Source organism: Asterias rubens, chromosome 13 (assembly GCF_902459465.1).
Source record: "Asterias rubens chromosome 13, eAstRub1.3, whole genome shotgun sequence".
Taxonomy (NCBI): domain Eukaryota; kingdom Metazoa; phylum Echinodermata; class Asteroidea; order Forcipulatida; family Asteriidae; genus Asterias; species Asterias rubens.
Genome location: NC_047074.1, coordinates 5,075,804 through 5,095,550, shown reverse-complemented (window position 1 = coordinate 5,095,550; position 19,747 = coordinate 5,075,804). Strand labels below are relative to the sequence as shown.

Below are 19,747 nucleotides of genomic sequence, written 5' to 3'. Positions count from 1 at the left end.
GGTGTGCAATTGCAGCGCGTGAAATTTGTTGTGGTGGGTTTCTGGTATTTTTAGAACCAAAATTGATTTATTCCGGATATTGGAACAGCTATAATGCGTTGGTTGAGGTTTAGAAATTCACATCACTCGCTTAATGGTCTTTAAATTTGTGTACGATGACAGTATCCGCCAAGAGTTGGCCCATTGTGTTTATCAGCTTCTTCAGAGTATTGTTTTAAAGTTATTATTGCTTTTTTGTTTTTAAGCACGCTGCAGTTTTACAAAGCAACGGTATTTTGTTGTCAGATTATATAATTTCCACGGTGCAGTTATTTTAGAGCAGGTGCTGCGTGGAGAGACCTATTGGTAGATTCAACAGCCACCAGGTGCAAAGACAAAAGCATTATCTGGTAGGAGGGTGGGGGCTTCTAAACACCATGGATTTAGACGATGTCTGGGTGTACCTAGGCGACTTTGGCCGGTACCAGACCGTAGCATTCATCTTAATAACTCTGGTTGGAACATGGCTACCGGCTTGGCAGACCTTCGGGGTTATTTTCACCACCGATCAGCCACCGTTCCACTGCCGGGCTTCACCGGGGTTTACATTGGAGGAGAGTGTGCCCCGCATGGTGGACCAGAACGAGTCATTCGCAGAGTGTTTGATGTACGCTGTAGAAAAAGGTGAAAACGGCACGTCGTTCATCAATACAAGTATCCAAGTGGAATGTACCAATGGATACGAGTTTGTTTCGCAATACGACGAAAACACCATCGTTATGGAGGTAAGCTTTCACCCCGCCCCTCCGCAACTTCGCAACATTCGCCGTGTCTTCGTAAAGCCCGGTTCATACTTCATGCGAATGCGAATGCGAAGCGAATGTTGACGTCACAAATTCGCAACGAATATAAATTCGCAGCAGTTGCCCTCTACTCATTGCGAATATCGCTGCGAAAGGAGGGTCGTATAAAGCCCGGTTCATACTTCATGCGAATGCGAATGCGAAGCAAATTTGACGTGAATTTGACGTCACACCCTCCTTTCGCAGCGACTATCGCAAGGGAGTAGAACAGAGTTCAACTGCTGCGAATTGCCCGTTGCGAATTTGTGACGTCAAGATTCGCTTCGCATTCGCATTCGCAGGAAGTATGAACCGGGCTTAACGGTTGGTAACAAATTCGGACCGTTCACAAATTATTTCCCACCTCCTTACGAAGATCGGTCAATTTAGAAACCAGTTTTCTAAATTTCAGCGAACGTAGTGAAGACGGTCATTCGTCGTCGATATTCGTAAGCATTGCCCTGCAGCGATTTTTTTGTATAGGAACCGGGCTTAAAGGAACACGTTGCCTTGGATCGGTCGAGTTGGTCTTTGAAAAGAGTTTTGTAACCGTTTGTTACAAAATCGATATGGTTAGATAGATGTCGTAAAAGTAGAATACAATGATCTACACAAACATGCCTCGAAATTGCGTGGTTTTCGTTTTACTTCGTCGACAAACACGGTCGGCCATTTATGGGAGTCAAAAATTGTAATGCATTTCATAAAAAACGGTTTCAAACGCTTTTCATAGACCAACTCGTCCGGTCCAAGGCAACGTGTTCCTTTAAGGGTTGCAACGTTCGCAAAGGTACTGGCAAGCGTTGGTAAGCATTCGTTATATATTCATCATTGGTGAGGAGAGGGCCGACCGAGGCCGATCGAGGGGTGGGACCGAGATGAAAATATTCACTACCCATTCGCCATTTTGGACGAATTAAACGCTAAATTCAAATAATCATCTTCGCAAGAACATTCGCCACTCTGTGAGAGCAGCGAATACGAAGTGCTTCCTAAACTTCAGCGAATGTTGTGAAGACGGTAATTCGCCATCGACTTTCGTAAGTTGGTGAGCCATTGGTATACTGTTGGTGAAGCGTGCGTATTATGCGTGAGATATTGGTAGGGAGAGGTTTAGGACGACCAAGAACATTATTCACTTTCAAATCGCAACTTTTGGGCGGATTCATCGCGATTTTCAAACATTCATAATGTTTCGCAAGCATATTCACCCTAGTGTGAGAGTAGTACATGTATACAGAAAAAATGCGCGAATTGCTGTATAGCATAAAAAAAGTCCACACGAAATCAAATTCAACTTGTTTCATTTTGTACAAAATTAATGTTATAACGTCTTGCGAATACGTTTAATGGGGTCGATAAAAATCTGACAATGTAATTAAAATCTGGTTATATTTATTTATGAGAATGAGACTTTTCTTGCGAACATCTGTCAAGTCAAATAATTACAAATCGTTCGACGTAAAGGTCATCCTGAAATAAAAAATCAAATGATCCCATAGGCTCTAAGCTTACTAGCACAAAACGAACTATTTATGGAGCCTTAAAGGGTCTATATAACTTTTGTACGACAAAAAACACGATGTCCACAGATTTACACTAAACTTATACACAGTTTGAAGATAATGATAGTAGAAAGCTTCCCTGATAATACTACGTGCTGAGTTGCTGTATAGTTTTGGGGAAATGAGTAAAACAATGTCTTGAAAGTAATTTTCATCTCATGAGACAAAAATTATTTTAATCATTTACAAACGTATTGTCATGACATTGTTTTACTCATTTCTCAAAAACTACAGCACCTCAGTAAGTAAGATTTGAAGGGAAGCTTTCCACTATCATTATCTTCAAACCCTGTAAGTTTAATGTAGATCTATACGGACATTTTGAAAAAGTACCCAAATCCTTTCAGGCACTGGACACTATTGGTAATTACTCAAAATAATTATTAGCATAAACCTTACTTGGTAACTAGTAATGGGGAGAGGTTTAAAGTATATCAAACATTGTGAGAGACGGCTCCTTCTGAAATAACGTAGTTTTCGAGAAAGTTAATTTTAACTTCGAGACCTCAGAATTAGATTTTGAGATCTCGAAATCGAGCATCAACCTCGTATGACTTCGACAACCAATTGAGCTAAAATTTTCACAGGTTTGTTATTTTATGCATATGTTGGGATACACCAACTATGAAGACTAGTCTTCGACAATTACCAATAGTGTCCAATGTCTATAACCATTCCTGTATGATGTACCTTTATTTAAAGGGAAGGTACACGTTTGGTAATTACTCAAAACAAACATTAACTTAAAAAGTGACTTGGTAACGAGCATTGGAGCCGTTGATAGTATAAAAAATTGTGGGAAACGACTTCCTCTGAAGTAACGTAGTTTTTGAGAAAGAGGTAATTTCTCACTAATAATAAAAGACTTCTAGCTAGAAGTATTTTATTCTCATCTGAAAGCACACAAATTCGTCCATCAAGGGTGTTTTTTCTTGTATCATTTTCTCGCAACTTCGATGACCAATTGAGCCCAAATTTTCACAGGCTTGTCATTTTATGCTAAAGATGGAATACACCAAGTGAGAACACTGGTCTTTGACAATTACCAAACATGTACCTTCCCTTTAAAGGTCAAAAGCTGGGAAACCACTCTTTAATAATTTTAATACAACTTTAAAAAGGCCTAATGTTAAATCTAAATTGCACAAAGAGTCACTTCTAATATTCGACAAAACTTTTGTCAAGAGAACTTTCAGCCATTTAACAGCTTTTTCAAGTATAAGTATTTGTATTCAACTTAAAGACACTGGACATTATTGGTAATTGTCAATGACCAGTCTTATTACTTTGTGTATCTCAACAAAATTATGCATAAAATAACAAACCTGTGAAAATTTGAGCTCAATTGGTCGTCGGAGTTGCGAGAAACCTTGAAAGAAAAAACACCCTTGTCACGCGAAGTTGTGTCCTTTCAGATGGTTGATTTCGATACCTCAAGTTCTAAATCTGAGGTCTCGAAATCAAGTTCGTGGATAATTTTCTTCTTTCTCGAAAACTACGTCACTTCAGAGGGAGTCGTTTCACACAATGTTTTATACTATCAACCTCTCCCCATTACTCGTTTCCAAGTGAGGTTTTAATAATTATTTTAATTAATTACCAATGTCCACTGCCTTTAAAATGTTATTATTAGGTCTAATTTGCATACAAATTCACTTCTAATTTTTGTCGAAATTGTTGTCACAGGGAACTTTGAGCGATGGAACAGCTTTTTCAATTATAATCATTTGTTTTCCACACAGAGACCTATTATTAGGTTTAATTGGCATAAAGAGTCACTTCTCATATCAGCGCATTTCACACACAAAACCGTATCAATGCACTTTACATTAGTCACTTGGTCATAATAGGCCAATAACATCCCTTTAATCTTTCTGATCTCCCTGGGGAGTATACAGCCCCGAGCTGCCGTGGCGCTCCGAAGGCTTTTTCATTCACAATATCAACCTCTACCCTCGCAGGTACCCAGTTATACCCATGGGTAATGAGAAGCAATTAAAGTAAAGTATCTTGCTCCATGACATCATGGTGTCACGATTGGGATTCGAACTCAAACTTCGGTGACGTAAAGACAGTGGCATTATTGGTAATTGTCAAAGACTAGTCTTCACAGTGTGTGTATATCAAAATATGCATAAAATAACAAACCTGCGAAAATTTGAGCTCAATCGGTTGTCGAAGTTGCGAGATAATAATGAAATAAAAAACACCCTTGTCATACGAAGTTATGTGCTTTTTGATGCTTGATTTCGAGACCTCAAATTCTAAACTTGAGGTCTCAAAATCAAATTCGTGTAAAATTACTTCTTTCTCGAAAACTACGTCACTTCAGAGGGAGCTGTTTCTCACAATGTTTTATACTATCAACCTCTCCCCATTACTCGTAATCAAGAAAGGCTTTATGATGATAATTATACAGAGTAATTACAAACAGTGTCCACTGCCTTTAACCACCAGAACTTGATAAAAAAATCGTCAAAATGTTGTCACAGGGAACTTTGAGCCATGGAACAGCTTGTTTAATTATAATTAACATGTTTTCCACATAAAGGCCTATTATTAATTAGGTCTAATTTGCATAAAGAATCACTTTTAATTATTTGTTTTCCACATAAAGGCCCATTACAAGGTCTAATTTGCATAACGAGTCACTTTTAATTATTTGTTTTCCACATAAAGACCTATTATTAGGTCTAATTTTTATAACGAGTAATTTTTAATTATTTGTTTTCCACTTACAGGCCTATTATTAGGTCTAATTTTTATAACGAGTCACTTTTAATAATTTATTCGTAAAAGCTGTTGACACCGCGAACTTTTATTCATGGTCTAACTTGCATAAAGAACCACTTTATAAAGAGTCAATTCTAATAATCGTTTTCACCGAGAACTTTGAGTGATGGAACAGCTTTTTTCAATTATTATAAGTATTTTGAACATAATATTATAACGGACAGGACGATTGTTTGGATACAACATCAGTACACTATTTTCAGGACAAATCACTGAGCCCAATTTGTTAATGGAGATCTCACTTTTACTGATTGTAAACTCTCCCATTACCGGCAGGGTCGCTGAAATGTGTCATCAGCCAAGTGCGTTTTGGATTTCACAAAGAGTTAAGACTAGTCTTAACTTGAGTTACACTGCAAAAACTTGGGTGTTAAATTGACTCTTCCTGGTATATATACGTGACAACACCAACGTGGTGTTATTTATCCCCATTACTATTTCGTTAAGTAGGATTTGAAACTTTGCATGGTGGAAGTAAGATATAGAAAAGTTTGCGGTAACACCATGTAATAACAATCTCTAAATGAGTTGGGGTGGTTCTAAAAAGAACCGTTGGGTTAACTCGACGTTTCGATCAGTATGCTCTGATCGTCTTCTGGAAATTAACAACGTGATCGATGCTGTCTCTATACGCACGGAATTGCCGTACTTGGTTCGTAGGGACGTGCTAGATGTGTTTCGGTCAGGCGTCAATTGGATGTAATAGTACAATGTAATTGTTTGTGGAAGTGTCATGGCCGAGCGGTTAAGAGCACTGAATTCAAACTCTTGTGTTTCTGATCAGCAGAGTGTGGGTTCGAATCCCCAGCCGTGACACTTGTCCTCTAAACTTCTCCTCTATAAATATCTTGGATGTTACGTAAAATATATTGGACGTGCTGTGCAATGTTGATTGAAAACAATTCATACCTATGTATCCTCAAACCGCAACTTATTTAGGATAATGATTTCACTAAATATTTGCGACAAAATTTGCTCGTCACATAATATTCATTGTGACTAATGCCTCGTTAAAGTGGCTGCAAAGTACAAGTTTTTCACATGCCAAAATGCGCCATTTTGTATATTTAGATTTGATTAGTGGTGTGTAGTCTTACGTCGTCTTGATAGTGTTTTCGTAAATTAAAGAGAACATGGCGTTTTATTTACTCTTCGCAGTCCTATTTACTCATACAGTCCTATGAATCTTGAGTAGTTATTAAAGCTTAAGGCTGGTCCAACGGGACGAGTAACCCGTCCTACACTGCAAAAACTGGGGCGTTGGTTCTCTATCTCGTTTTAAGTGTATACGTTTCATGTTTCGTCTAATTTCAGAACGGGATGGTTGCCCGAAAAAATTGAGCAGGCTCAAAGTGCTGGTGCTCCATCCATATCAAACCTGCCCGAGCCCGCATCTATGAAGTTCGTAAACAGACCGTAGACAGTTTCACATTTTTGTCGTCACACACACTTATTTTCGTCTCATTTCTCTGCCATAGCTGGACCTTGTCTGTAAGGACAACATCCTCCTGAGTACAGCACAGTCTATTCTATATTTCGGCGTCTTGACAGGAGCGTTTGTCTCCGGACAGCTCTCGGATCTCATCGGCCGTAAGACGGTGCTCCTGGCCGCCGTGTTTCTGCAAGCCATTGTCGGTATCATTATCTACTTCATCTACGTCTACCACTGGTTTGTGGTCTTGTTATTTTTCATCGGGATGTTCGAGGAGGTAACATTGATTCACATATTTTTTCTGTAATCAAGACTGAGGAATAGCAATGCCTGCCTTCCGCCCCCGCTGAGTTATTTCCGTCTGAAATATTTTCTTCACGTAGACACTTAGGCTACCAGAGTACTAAGAGTAGGGCTAGACTTGTTTTGGGCCGAGCTTACAATTCACAAAACGAATCATGGAAACATTCATTCCCGTCATCTGTTTTTCATTAAACACATCCATAAATCCAACTCGAGATTTAACCAAATTTGGTGATCGCAGCGATAGACCCTTTAATCAAAACGCGGCATGGTTCTTGAGGTTTGACTCAAACCCTGTCAGTTTTAAGGAGCCCAAGCCAAAGTGCAAGCCCAAACCTAAGCACAAGCTCAAGCCCAGGACTAAGCGAAAGCCCAAGCCCAAGCCGTAAGCCAAGCCAGAGCCCAAGCTTGGACTCAAATCTCAGTTGTTACGTGCCCAGGCCACAATACAAGCCCAAACCAAAGGCAAGCCCACCACCAAGCAAAGAACCACGCAAATGCACAAGCCCTATAGCCTCACGCCATTGTCTTGGGCCAGAACAAAGCTGGGCCCATGCCCAAACCCAAGCACAAGCTCAAACCCGATAACAAGCGCAGACCAAAAACACAAGCCCGAAGCACGCCCAAACCGAAGCACAACCCCAATCTCAAGCCTTCGCCCAAACCAAAGTACAAGCACAGACCAAAACCACAAGCCCGCCGAAAAACAAGCCAAAACCCAAGCACAAGCCCATACTCGATAACAAGCGCAGACACAAAATACAAGCCCGAAGCAAAAGCCCAAACCAAGCACAAATACAATCCCAAAGCCTTAACCCAAACCCTCGTACAAGCACAGACCAAAACCGCGAGCCCACCGAATCAAAAGCCCAAACCCAAGCGCAAGCCTAATCAAGCCTAATCACAAGCCCAAACCCAAGTACAAGCGCAGACTTAACACAAAAGCCCGAAGCACAAGCCAAAACCTAAGCACAAACCCAATCCCAAGCCTTAGCCTAAACTAAAGTACAGGCGCATACCAAAAATACCAGCCCGAAGCACAGGCCCAAACCCAAGTACAAGCGCAGACTTAACACAAAAGCCCGAAGCACAAGCCAAAACCTAAGCACAAACCCAATCCCAAGCCTTAGCCTAAACCAAAGTACAGGCGCAGACCAAAAACACCAGCCCGAAGCACAAGCCCAAACCCAAGTACAAGCGCAGACTTAACACAAAAGCCCGAAGCACAAGCCAAAACCTAAGCACAAACCCAATCCCAAGCCTTAGCCTAAACCAAAGTACAGGCGCAGACCAAAAACACCAGCCCGAAGCACAAGCCCAAACCCAAGTACAAGCGCAGACTTAACACAAAAGCCCGGAGCACTAGCCAAAACCTAAGCACAAACCCAATCCCAAGCCTTAGCCTAAACCAAAGTACAGGCGCAGACCAAAAACACCAGCCCGAAGCACAAGCCCAAACCCAAGTACAAGCGCAGACTTAACACAAAAGCCCGAAGCACTAGCCAAAACCTAAGCACATACCCAATCCCAAGCCTTAGCCTAAACCAAAGCATAAGCCCAAACCCAAGCTTTAGCCCAAACCGAAGTACAAACCGAAACCCAAGCACAAGCTAAAACCCGAGTATGTGCGCCTAAAGGTGAGTTTTGGGAGTTCATTGCATGTTGCGGCCATGCCAGTGGTGCGGTTGGTACCCGCTATCACCTCGCTCAACGTGGAATGATCCCCATTCTTATGGAAACACATGAAATTAATTCTGATTCTAAAAAAGCAGACACTGTATTCAGCACCAGCCCAAGCCAAGGCCTAAGCGAAAGCACTAGCCCAAGCCTTGGGGCAAGCCTAAGCTGTGCCCAGAAGTGCGGTTGGTATCGTCACCTCGCTAACGTGGAATGATCCACATTCTTATGAACTAATAACATGACATTTTTCTGATTCTCAAAAAAGGAGCTGAAGCTTGCACATGTGAACTTTGTTGTATCGTTCGTGGACAATGTTAAGCATTATGTTGACACACACACACAAAAACACGCGGAGACCTTACATTTAAGTGTTGTTTCACCATCATTTATAGTTGTATGCTTCTTAATGTCAAAAGGCCATGTGCTTGTCGGAGTTTGTCCTGGTTATGGAGATGTTCTCCCCGAAGATGCGAACCATCGCCGGGTGCGTCAACACCATAGCTTGGGGTGTGGGTGTGGTCCTACTAGCTGCAATCGCGTACTTCATACGTGACTGGAGGAAAATGCAGCTGGCCATCTCACTGCCTTGCCTGATCGCGATACCACTCTGGTTGTAAGTAGATACTCCATTACTGACTATTTATGAAATATCCGAATTGACGGCTACGGCTTCGACTGTTGCTAAGAGTGTTGCTAAGGACATTATACCCTTAAACGTATGAACAGGCTGCGATCAAGCCGTAGCCAAATCCACAAATTCGGACACGGCCTTGTTGCCCAAATCCTCCGAACCCAACTGTTACAATTTCAACCGACTACCCCTACAGATCTACCGCCCCCCCCCCCCATACGGTAAACTGTCGTCCTCCTTGACCCACGTTAATTTCCATTTGGAACAAGTATCTCCAGTAGGTAGATTTCCCTGGTACCCCGGTGCTCTACCAACAGGGCCCAATTTCATGGCTCTGCTTACCGCCGAATTCTGCACTTACGATGGCGTTTCCCAACTTACGTGCAAGCGCCGAATTTCTGCGTTAGCCTTGTAAGCGTAGAATGCCTAGTAACGTGAAAAGTACGTACGCGCAGAAGCCCGAATTCGCCGCTAACCCGTGAAACACGCTTGCCGTAAGCACATAATTCCCTGCCTTCGTAAGCGCCGATTCTGTGCCTGGGGTAAGCAGAGCCGATCTATCTATCCCTATATAGATATACACTGTTATCAATCTTTGTGGTTGAAAATAATTTATTCCCTTGTATTTGACTAACTCGCCTCACGCAATTATTTAAATCTTTGTTTTCCGCAGCATTCTTTACGAGTCCGTGAGGTGGCTTTTGTCAAAAGGACGTAACAAAGAATCGTTCAAAATCCTCAACAAGATCGCCAGAGTGAATAACATCAGCCCACCTGCAGATGGATTCGTACTTACCCTCGGGGACAAGACCATTCGCGAATCGGCACCTAATGTTGTCACCTCTAGCTCCAGCGCCTCCAGCCCAGCCACGCCTTTGCTGATCGTCGACAAACGGAAAACGTACACGGTGATCGACATCTGTCGGAGTCGGATAGTCCTAAAGAACTTGGTCATCATGAGCTTATCGTGGTAAGTAAAGTTTTGTATTCTACCTGAGTTGATGACCAACTAAACTCGCATAAACTGTAAAGCTTTTGGCAGGATACCTCTCTGTACAGCGGCTATTACATGACGTCTTTTGAGTAGGGCGCCCTTGCCTGTTCGTCAAAGGAAAATTTTTCATTGGCCAAACCAGTACGGCGCGAGTACAAATCAGTGCGTGTCCATCATTATCGTGTATCTCTAAGATGGCCGCTGCATGACACCAATGCTGCATGATGTATATATACAAACAATCAACAGGACTGATTGGAATACTTTTAAGAATTAGAATAACTCATGCTGTCATGCTATTCCTGTTGTACACATCAACATGCCTAAAATTTGGAACAGGGTTCCAGTTGTTTCCTATCAAGTTAACAACTGCCAAGTATTTTAACCCAAATACAGAATGCGACTTCTTTCATGAAAGACACTGGACACTATTGGTAATAATATTGTCAAAGCCCAGACTTCTCCCTTTCGTGTAGCGCAACATATGCATAAAATAACAAACCTGTTCCCTCGAACCCGCGGCCGTTTCGTACTAAGCGGTGGAAATCGACGAACGCTGTGGAGACGATCAAGGTAATGCACACTGGTTAACAAAACTCATGTTACCCGCCCCTGTGCAGCCGTGGTACATTATACATTGTTTTACCTCGGTAACAATAATGTTTGAAGATGACAACAGAACTTCGAGAAGTGGAATAACAGTTATACAAAGGTATAACAAAACAATTGTTGCGCGCTGTGATTGGGGTCCATGGGTTTTGTACACACTCGAGGGGAAATGGCACCCTTAGCTTCGGGTTCCATTTTCCCCCTCGTATAATTGTATAATGGTTGCACGCTGTGACGGGGTCCATGGCGTTTTGTACACCCGAGGGCAGTACCCGAGACGAAGCCGACGGTGCCATTTTCCACCGAGGGTTTACAAAACCTATTAACCACAAATCACAGCGTGCATCAATTGTTCTGGTGATGTCATCTTCAAACAGTATTTACGACGAGTATGCATAGTTTAAGCGGACGAACAGTTGTTCAAATACTTTACTGTTCCCTCGAACCCGCGGGTGTTTCGTACACAGCGCTGGAAACTAACCAACGGTGGGACCGATCAAGGCGATGTATACACCGGTGTACATGTACATCACTTTTCATGTAACCCGACCCCGAGCTACGCATGTAACATGCGTCTTTGTGTCGACCAATAAAACTTCACAATTTGTTACCGAGGTATACCATGCGTTTTTGTTGCACGTCACGTGATTGGTTCTCGAAGTTAGCCTGTTAGGAGTCAACTCGACCCACCGTTGTATAATCTTGTTCAATATTTTGGAAATTACCCTATAGTTAGTTGGCAACTTAGTTAGAACTATTATTTTACTTTTTTCTTAATTTTACAGGTTCGTGAACACCATGGTGTACTACGGCATGTCATTGTACAGTTCCAACCTCGCAGGAGACAAATATCTCAACTTCTTGTTGTTGAGCGTTGTGGAGATACCAGGTTTTGCCGTCCCTTTGTTCACGATGATGTGGTGCGTTCATTGGTCAAGTCCAAAGGCTCATTTGCATGTCTGGTACACCGACTCTTCTTTTGACTAATAATTTAATAAATTTCATTTAGATCTAGTCCCACTGATTCTAGATTATTACTTATTTGGGAGAGGTTGATATTATAAAACATTGTAAGAAACGGCTCCCTCTGAAGTGACGTAATTTTCGAGGAAGAAGTAATTTTCCACAAATTTGATTTCGAGACCTCAGAATTAGATTTTAATTCAGAAAATAGAATTTGCTGTCGCAACAACTTACAAACCAAAAGGACCGCGTTTCAAATGCAATAGTTAATGGCCATTAACTATTTTTACATTAATTAAGCCTAAAATGAGAAGGGGGGATTCCCCTGGCGGACAGAAGACCCTATCTAGGGGGACAGCATCGATCCCCTAAGAGATTCTGTCACCCGGACCGTTGTGCAGGGGACAGAATTCCCCGTGACATCAGATTTGCTGCAATATCTAAATATAAAAACGCAACCTCGTTTTGAAATGAAATAAGCTTCGTGTATATTATACATCTACAATCGTTCGAACGCGATCGAACGGTTACAAAATCAAAAGGTAGATTGTGATTTTGAAACTTAAGGGTTTATGTATCCAAGATGAAATTCCTTACAATATTATTCCAACTAATTTTTTTTAGAAAGGCAATACAAATTCTTAAAATTAACACACACAAATTTGAGTCCTATCTATATATCAAGACCGTTTCTGGGGCGGAAAATTTTCAAAGCTTCACAACTCAAATCTTACATGCAACAAGCCACTAATTTCAACAGATTCACATTCTATGGCGGCATCATTCTCTTTCGTCGCCCTTTGATCGCCCTTTTGGGGTCTTGACCGCCATTTTCTCGAATTGGGAGATCAATGCAGGGTCCATTAGGCTTGCAGCCCTTCCGGAGATCCGGGTAATGGGCCCGCGTGTACGACAGATTCCTCTAGTTTCTCCCTCCAATGTACAGTGTATACAATGTTCAATTTGTCTTGTCCTACACTTTTATTGCACCACTGGTCACATACAGCGTATTGCACAGCACATCATCCCAGTTTAGCTTTTACAAGCTGTAAAGGGATTACTCATCAAGTATCAAGTATCAAGTTCGCACCGAATTTCTGATCAGAAAAGACAGAGTGTGGGTTCGAATCCCCAGCCGTGACACTTGTGTCCTTTAGCAAGACACTTAACCATTGCTTCGTCCTTCGGATGGGACGTAAAGCCGTTGGTCCCATGTGTTGTGTAACGCATGTAAAAAAAAAACAGTGCACATATCGAAAAGAGAAGGGGTTCGCCCCGGTGTTCCTGGTTGTGGCTGCTTCGTGTAGATACGTGCGCTATACAGACTTCGATTATATATCAAGTGCGCAGTAGTACCAACACGTAAAAAAGATAGACAGCAAACTGTCATATAGTGTAAACTGCGAACTTTTTTTTTATCCAGGTGGGGTCGTCGACCGTCGTTGGTATTATTTCACATACTCGCTGGTTTTGCTTGTGTAATTACGGCTTGCCTACCACGTGACACAGGTATGTACAGACCTACATGAGGACCCCTAAGTCCAAACCAAATCGCATGTTGGCCTTGGAGGCGCCACTTTCCACAAGTACACACAACGCCCCCAATGGGTAACAAAGACATCTCATTGGCAAAGAGTTGTGCCGTTTCAAATTTTTGACCTTATATAGCGATGAGGTGTCAAGGCCGAAGCATCGATCTCAAGTTCTGTTTTTAAAGCCATCGGATTGAGGCTTGGGTTCGAGTCCTTGTCATGAAATTCTTGTGTCCTTGAACAAGATGCAAAGGTGCTTCTCCACACCAAAGATACCTACGAGAGTAGAGGTTGAAATTGTGTTTAAAAAAGCTTTCAGGGTGCAACGGCAGCTCAGATACTCCACAGGAAGCTGATAATGATTAACGTTATAATGGCCCAAATGACTAGGGCAAATTTAAACCGCATCGATATACGTTGTTGTAAAGGCGCAATATAAGCCCTTAATAGTATAGTAACTATTGTTATAGCGGCCTATGCATGAGATCTATAGAAGTTCAGACTTTTTGTGCGAGCAACTACAATTGATTTTGTTCCTTACTTATTATATATTTGAGTTTAATAGGAGACTTTGGAACGCTAGTTGGCAGCAGACTTACCATCAGGTTAATGTCCATTGTTTACGAAATTCTGAACATGCGCATACCCCCGAGAACAATGGTTTTACATGTGTACGTCTGCTGCCACCTAGCGTCACTAAAGTGTCCTATTTAAAAGATGAAAATTTACCCAAGTGATATTTTGCATTATTTTTTCTTCCACAGGTGATGGTTCTGGTTTTGCCATCCCTCTAATTGTGCCAGCAATGCTTGGCAATTTCTGCATCTCGTCTAGCGTTTCCGTAACTTTCGTATATGGAGCGGAGATCTTCCCAACCCCTCTCAGGTAAGAAGTTGACGTTTCTACACTCGCCCCCGTGTATTGTGCACCCATAAGAGAGATTAAACACTTTCAGATACTTAAATGGCGCCAGTGTTACGATACGCAAACCTCCAAACTATCCGTGAATATAAATCACCCCAAAAGCCTGAATTTTCTCAGATGCAACAAAGAAATCAAACAAGGTGACACTGATGCAAAAGAACACAGAATCAAAGTGACTTTAATTATCAAACTATCAACCACTTCAGTTAACGATTTGGTTTAATAAACTACAATTATTGAACAAAACAAGTGTACATTAAAGTTGTTATGTTATACAAAATAAGTATCTTACCGGCTAATACGTCAACCGGGATGAAATACAGGCGAGGATCACAGCAACAGAAGATATACATGTAGTCTTGGCTCAAGACTATGGGGCTTGATATTGGATAGTGTACTACGCGCAGTTGTAAATCGCCAAAGCGCGCCCGCCACGGTACGATTTAGTTTACAGGACGGCTTGTAATCTAGACTATACTGGCAATTTAGCTTGCCAGTATAGTCTAAATTCCCAGCCGCATAGTCTAGATTCCAAGCCGTCCAGTAAACTAAATCATACCGTGGCGGGCTTGCTTTGGCCACAACTGCGCGTAGTACACTATCCAATATTAAGCACCATAGTCTTGGGCCAAGACTACAGAAGATACAGCGAGGATCACATACACTGGCTCTACGTAAAACGATCAACTCCAGGGGCGGTAAATCAGTTATTTGCCGATGTGACTAGCCCTGTTCGCATTGGACTTAATCTGGGTAAACTAACCGAGCCAATGGGTAACTTATTTACCCATTTTGTCAAAATGCGAACAGCCCAGGAAGTTTTCCTCCCAGGTAACTTGCCCGACCCGAATGGGTAGTTTAACCGAGCCAAAGGTGCCCAGGAAGATTGACCAGGTCGGTTTAACCGAGCTTGAAAGTCCATGCAATGCGGACGCGACGACTCGGTTAAATCTCCCATCCGTCCGCGACCCGAAGAAGCTGACATGTTTTGTCATGGAAGAATAATATGTTCGTGATAATCTAACTATTCAATGCTACGCAGGGGGCCAGCTCGGTTAGTTTACCCACGGTCTTGGTAAGTTTACCCGAGTCAAATAAATCCAAGTGCGGACGGTGGGAAAGTTAACCCGTCAGAATGTTACCCAGCGTCATGGTTAAGTTACCCAAAATATGAATCCTGTGCGAACAGGGCTTATCACGGGGTAAACTCACTCCGACAATGTCCACAGAAGAAGATACAATCACAGAAGTCGTAGCTTCCACCAGTCTTGAGTGTGTCCTGTCGAAGATTTATCCCGTATATAAAGGATTTGTAATATTTTCTTGAAAGTACTACTTCAAACTTCCAGAGCCCAGATCATTCTATATCATTCATAACGGTTTAGCGCCGCCCACCAGGGTCAACGGACTTTATACGCACATAGAATGATTGACAGCGTGCGTTGTATACACTAGCGGGATGCCGCGCTTCGCGCGGCAATCCCGCTAGAAAGCTCAACGTAAAAATACTGCAAGTGTAGCGTTGTGTACAGGGGAGGGCTAAAGTGGTTGGGCATGGTCACAATACAAATCACTGTGGCAAACAACCCATCCTAAGTTAAGACGAATCTTAGTGCTTTGTGAAATCGTACACTTGTCCGTCTTTTTTCGTTTCGGCATTGTCGATCCCATCCATATTTTCCAGTTTCCAGCGGATCCCGATAATGGTTCTTTCCCAGTCCCGTTTATATCCCGTTTCGTTTATTTTGTTCCCGTTCAGTTGATTATTTTCTGTCCTGTATAGTTTTCAAACCCCTTTGCTTCCCCCTCACCAGCCTCGTTCATTTTGTTCCCAACTCCCTGCCCCACCGTGTGCCCCTTCCCTATCCCGTCCCATATATAACCCACGCCTGCGTGCCTCTCCCGTCCCCGCGATCCCCTGCATTGGCATTTTTCTTTGCCACTGCATGTTTGCCCATAACTCATATTTTCCAGTTTCGCGCGGGTCCCGTTTGTGTTTTTTCCCCGTTTTATGGGCCTGACCCCCCCCCCCCCCCATTCAGTTTAATATTGTCCTGTCCCATGTTTCACATTACGACAGTCCTTTTTAATTTGTTCATTCCCTACCCCAGCCCTGTTCATTTTCCCCGTCATTTCTATTTTTGCCGTCCCCCCGTCCCCCGTTCCACATACGTACCACTTTGTGCCCCTACCTCCTATCCCCGTCCAAAATCTAACCCGTGCCTCCTTCCCATCATCCCGCCCGTGAATTGTTCTTTGTACTTTTTGCCGTCCAATAATTTTCCTTGTTCCCCGCGGGTCCCGCCAATCCGGTGGTTATCCGTTTCGTGTATTTTTCTATGTCCAGTTTATTTCTTCCCTGTCCAATGTCATCATTAGTCCCTTTTTCTTTTTCCCCTTTCCGTATTATTTTTCCAGCCCTTTTACTAATGTTCCCTACATTTTTTGCCGTTCCCCCGTCCTCTTCCAACAGACGGACCACACTATATGCCCCTTCCATCTCCTTGTCCCAACAACGTGCTCTAATAACCCCCACCAGCAGTCTTCCTGTCGTCGTGCCTCTCCCCCATGCATTGTTCTTTACTGGGTACGCGCGAAGTTACTGGACGCTCGCGCTGTGACTGTGACATCAGAAAGGACGCCTGCCCTCAACCCCAAAGTTACTACACGCTCGCGCTTTGACTGTGACGTCACAAACAACACATGCCCCAACCCACGGGTACCCAGAAATTGACCCCAGGACGCATCATTTTAGCAGGGTGCGGGCACCACTTAGAGTGAAAACAACATGGCGGTGCCCATGCGATTTAAGCGCTTTTATTATATTATAGATAACATGACATGTAATCACATGTATTTTAGGGTCTCATAACACCAGTGTGAACTGACTGCGAATCTCAGTGTGAAGAATGTCAGGTCAAAGGTTCTGGCAACATCCGGACAGGCAAGTGTGACGTCAGATGTTAAGAATATTATGCCACCTGTCTGCATGTCAGTTGTAAACAAAAGAGCATCAATAACACGTGACTTTTCTGTTAAGCAAATATCATGCAAATCAACCAATGGGAAAGCTGGAATTCGCCATTGCTAACATTGGCAGACGCACAGCTTATCTTTGTGCGACCGCGAGTAACTTTTAGCAAAATATGTTTTATTACTTACAAGTAGTGTCATTGATTGACAAGTGTTATGTTAGGTTTTTAGACTCTCCACCCATACTTGTCAGTCATTGGTCTACACAGAAGGTTGTGGACCAACCAATGTTAAAACTTTCGTTGATTTTTTTTTTTTTTCAGAAGTATTGGGTTTTGTATTGTGTCAATCTGCGGTCGTGTAGGAAGCATGCTTGCACCTTTTATTATCTATCTCGTAAGTATAAAAAAAACAAGTCCTAAATAGGATACCAAGTTCAATGGACAACACAATACACAGTGCTGTGCTTAATAGCTACTTTGTATGCAATTGGATGAAAATGGACCCACAGGTTTACACCGATTTGAAAGGGTGGAAAACAAGATATCGACTGTTGTAAAGGCCTATGTTGCCCAGTAACGTTCAACAGCTTAACACAAATGGAAAAATACCTCTAAAGCAAAGAAAACAAACCAAAGCTTTTGTTTTTGAACGATTTCATGCAAACGAGCATAAAGCTACACATCTTAAATGGTGTTGTTAGGTTCTACTGTGCAACAGGCGATAATCTACAAAGCAGTTGCCGTTTAAAGGCAGTGGACACTATTGGAAGTTACTCAAAAATTATCGGCATAAAACTTCACTTGGTCATGAGTAATGGGGAGAGGTTGATGGTATAAAACATTGTGAGAAACGGCTCCCTCTGAAATGACATAGTTTTCGAGAAAGAAAGAAATTTTCACGAATTTGATTTCGAGACTTCAGATTTAGAATTTGAGGTATAGACACCAACCATCTAAAAGCACACAACTTCGTGTGACAAGGTTTTTTTTTTTTTTTTTCATTAGTATCTCGCAACTTCGACGACCAATAATTGAGCTCAAATTTCACAGGATTGTTATTTTATGCATAATGTTGAGATACACAAAGTGAGAAAAAATGATTTCATGCAAATGAGCATATTAAAGCTCACGTATAATAGATTAAGTTGGTTTATTTATTAAAAAAATGTCATCGCAGCATACCGCTGAATTGCGGCATAATTTACAATAATTAAAAAATATAACAGATGTTAAATTTGCATCGAGGATAAAGAATATTAGACGCCCTAATAAAGCTCACATAATTATTTTAAATAGTATTGTTACGTTACTATTATGGTTCTACTGTTGCAACAGGCGATAATCTACAAAGCAGTTAATGTTAAAAAATGCTCTCTGTGTTTGTGCATACAGGAAGAATATTCTTCTTACCTGCCGCTCAATATATTCGGAGGGTTGTGCCTCATTGCGGGCGTCTTGGTTCCGCTGCTTCCGGAGACGAGAAATAAACCCCTTCCGGAGACAATTGAAGATGCCGAGAAACTGGGAGAGACTCGACCAATCAAGAGTGAACTGAGCAAAGGGGGCGTGGCCGAGGACGCGAAACCAACCAATGGGATCGTCAATATAGCTCTGGAAGACAGCGATTGGTTTAATAAATGATTTCAATGGCCTGCCCAATGCATAGTTTAGTCTACATACACGAAATACAGGGTTTAAATACGACACATTTAGCAATGCCATTAGCAACAGTGGTAGCCACAGCCGCTATTAGTCAGACATGGCTTAAAGTGTTGTGCACACAGATTGCACTGTCCATGCAATGAACTAGACTTGACTCAAGTTCCGGTTCCCTGCCCTCGCCAGAAAACTATTGTTTAGGGAGCTCTGCATTACCTAGACTGAGCTCCTGTCTGTATTCGCAAGGAAGGATAAACACGAGCCTCGGGAAAAAAAATCACCCTCTCGTGGTGACGTCAGTGCACCTGGGGCAAGCCCCAGTGGATCGCTTGTACATCGGGTCACTTGCTGGCACGAGGTGCACTGACGTCATTATGAGAAGGGTAGGTCAAGTCTTTGAACATTATTTATACGCTTTACAAGCACAATAGTGAAGTATACAAAGTTACTGGAAACAAGGGTGGTATTATTTTAATAACAGTTCTTTTAAAAGGCATTCAGGATACTATTGGTATTTACTTAAAATAGCATAAAACCTTACTTGGTATCGAGTTGTGGGAAGAGGTTGTTAATATAAAACATTGTGAGAAACGGCTACCTCTGCGGTAACGTAGTTTTCGAGAAAGAAGTAATTTTTGTCGAATTTGATTTCGAGATTTCAGAATAGAATTTGAGGTCTCGAAATCAAGCAACTGAAAGCACACAACTTCGTGTGACAATGGTCTTTTTTCTTTCATTATTATCTTATTATTTTTCCTGGTAACTATGGTACACTCTATTTTTTTCTTTACCTAAATAAAAAACTTAGTTAAAGAATGACTGTAAGCGGTTTTAAATTTATGACAATGGTGACATTGGGACACTTG

General features: G+C 42.1%; 1 protein-coding gene across 1 annotated transcript; it reads left to right on the top strand.

Annotated features, from left to right (window-relative positions):
• Window positions 1–326: 326 nt before the first annotated feature.
• On the top strand, window positions 327–19,397 carry LOC117298875 (organic cation transporter protein-like). Its single transcript, XM_033782232.1, has 9 exons — window positions 327–764; window positions 6,658–6,888; window positions 9,011–9,207; window positions 9,899–10,195; window positions 11,614–11,748; window positions 13,215–13,300; window positions 14,088–14,208; window positions 17,544–17,616; window positions 18,615–19,397. The coding sequence occupies exons 1-9, from the start codon at window positions 417–419 to the stop codon at window positions 18,861–18,863; spliced, it is 1,737 nt and encodes a 578-aa protein (XP_033638123.1). The 5' UTR covers window positions 327–416; the 3' UTR covers window positions 18,864–19,397.
• The last annotated feature ends 350 nt before the right edge of the window (window positions 19,398–19,747 follow it).

Excerpts from the sequence above, each read along its gene's own strand:
- LOC117298875 (XM_033782232.1), top strand. The coding sequence starts at position 417 with ATGGATTTAGACGATGTCTGGGTGTACCTAGGCGACTTTGGCCGGTAC. Across the intron at positions 765-6,657 it reads AAAACACCATCGTTATGGAG|CTGGACCTTGTCTGTAAGGA; the intron begins GTAAGCTTTCAC and ends TCTCTGCCATAG. Across the intron at positions 6,889-9,010 it reads TCATCGGGATGTTCGAGGAG|GCCATGTGCTTGTCGGAGTT; the intron begins GTAACATTGATT and ends TAATGTCAAAAG.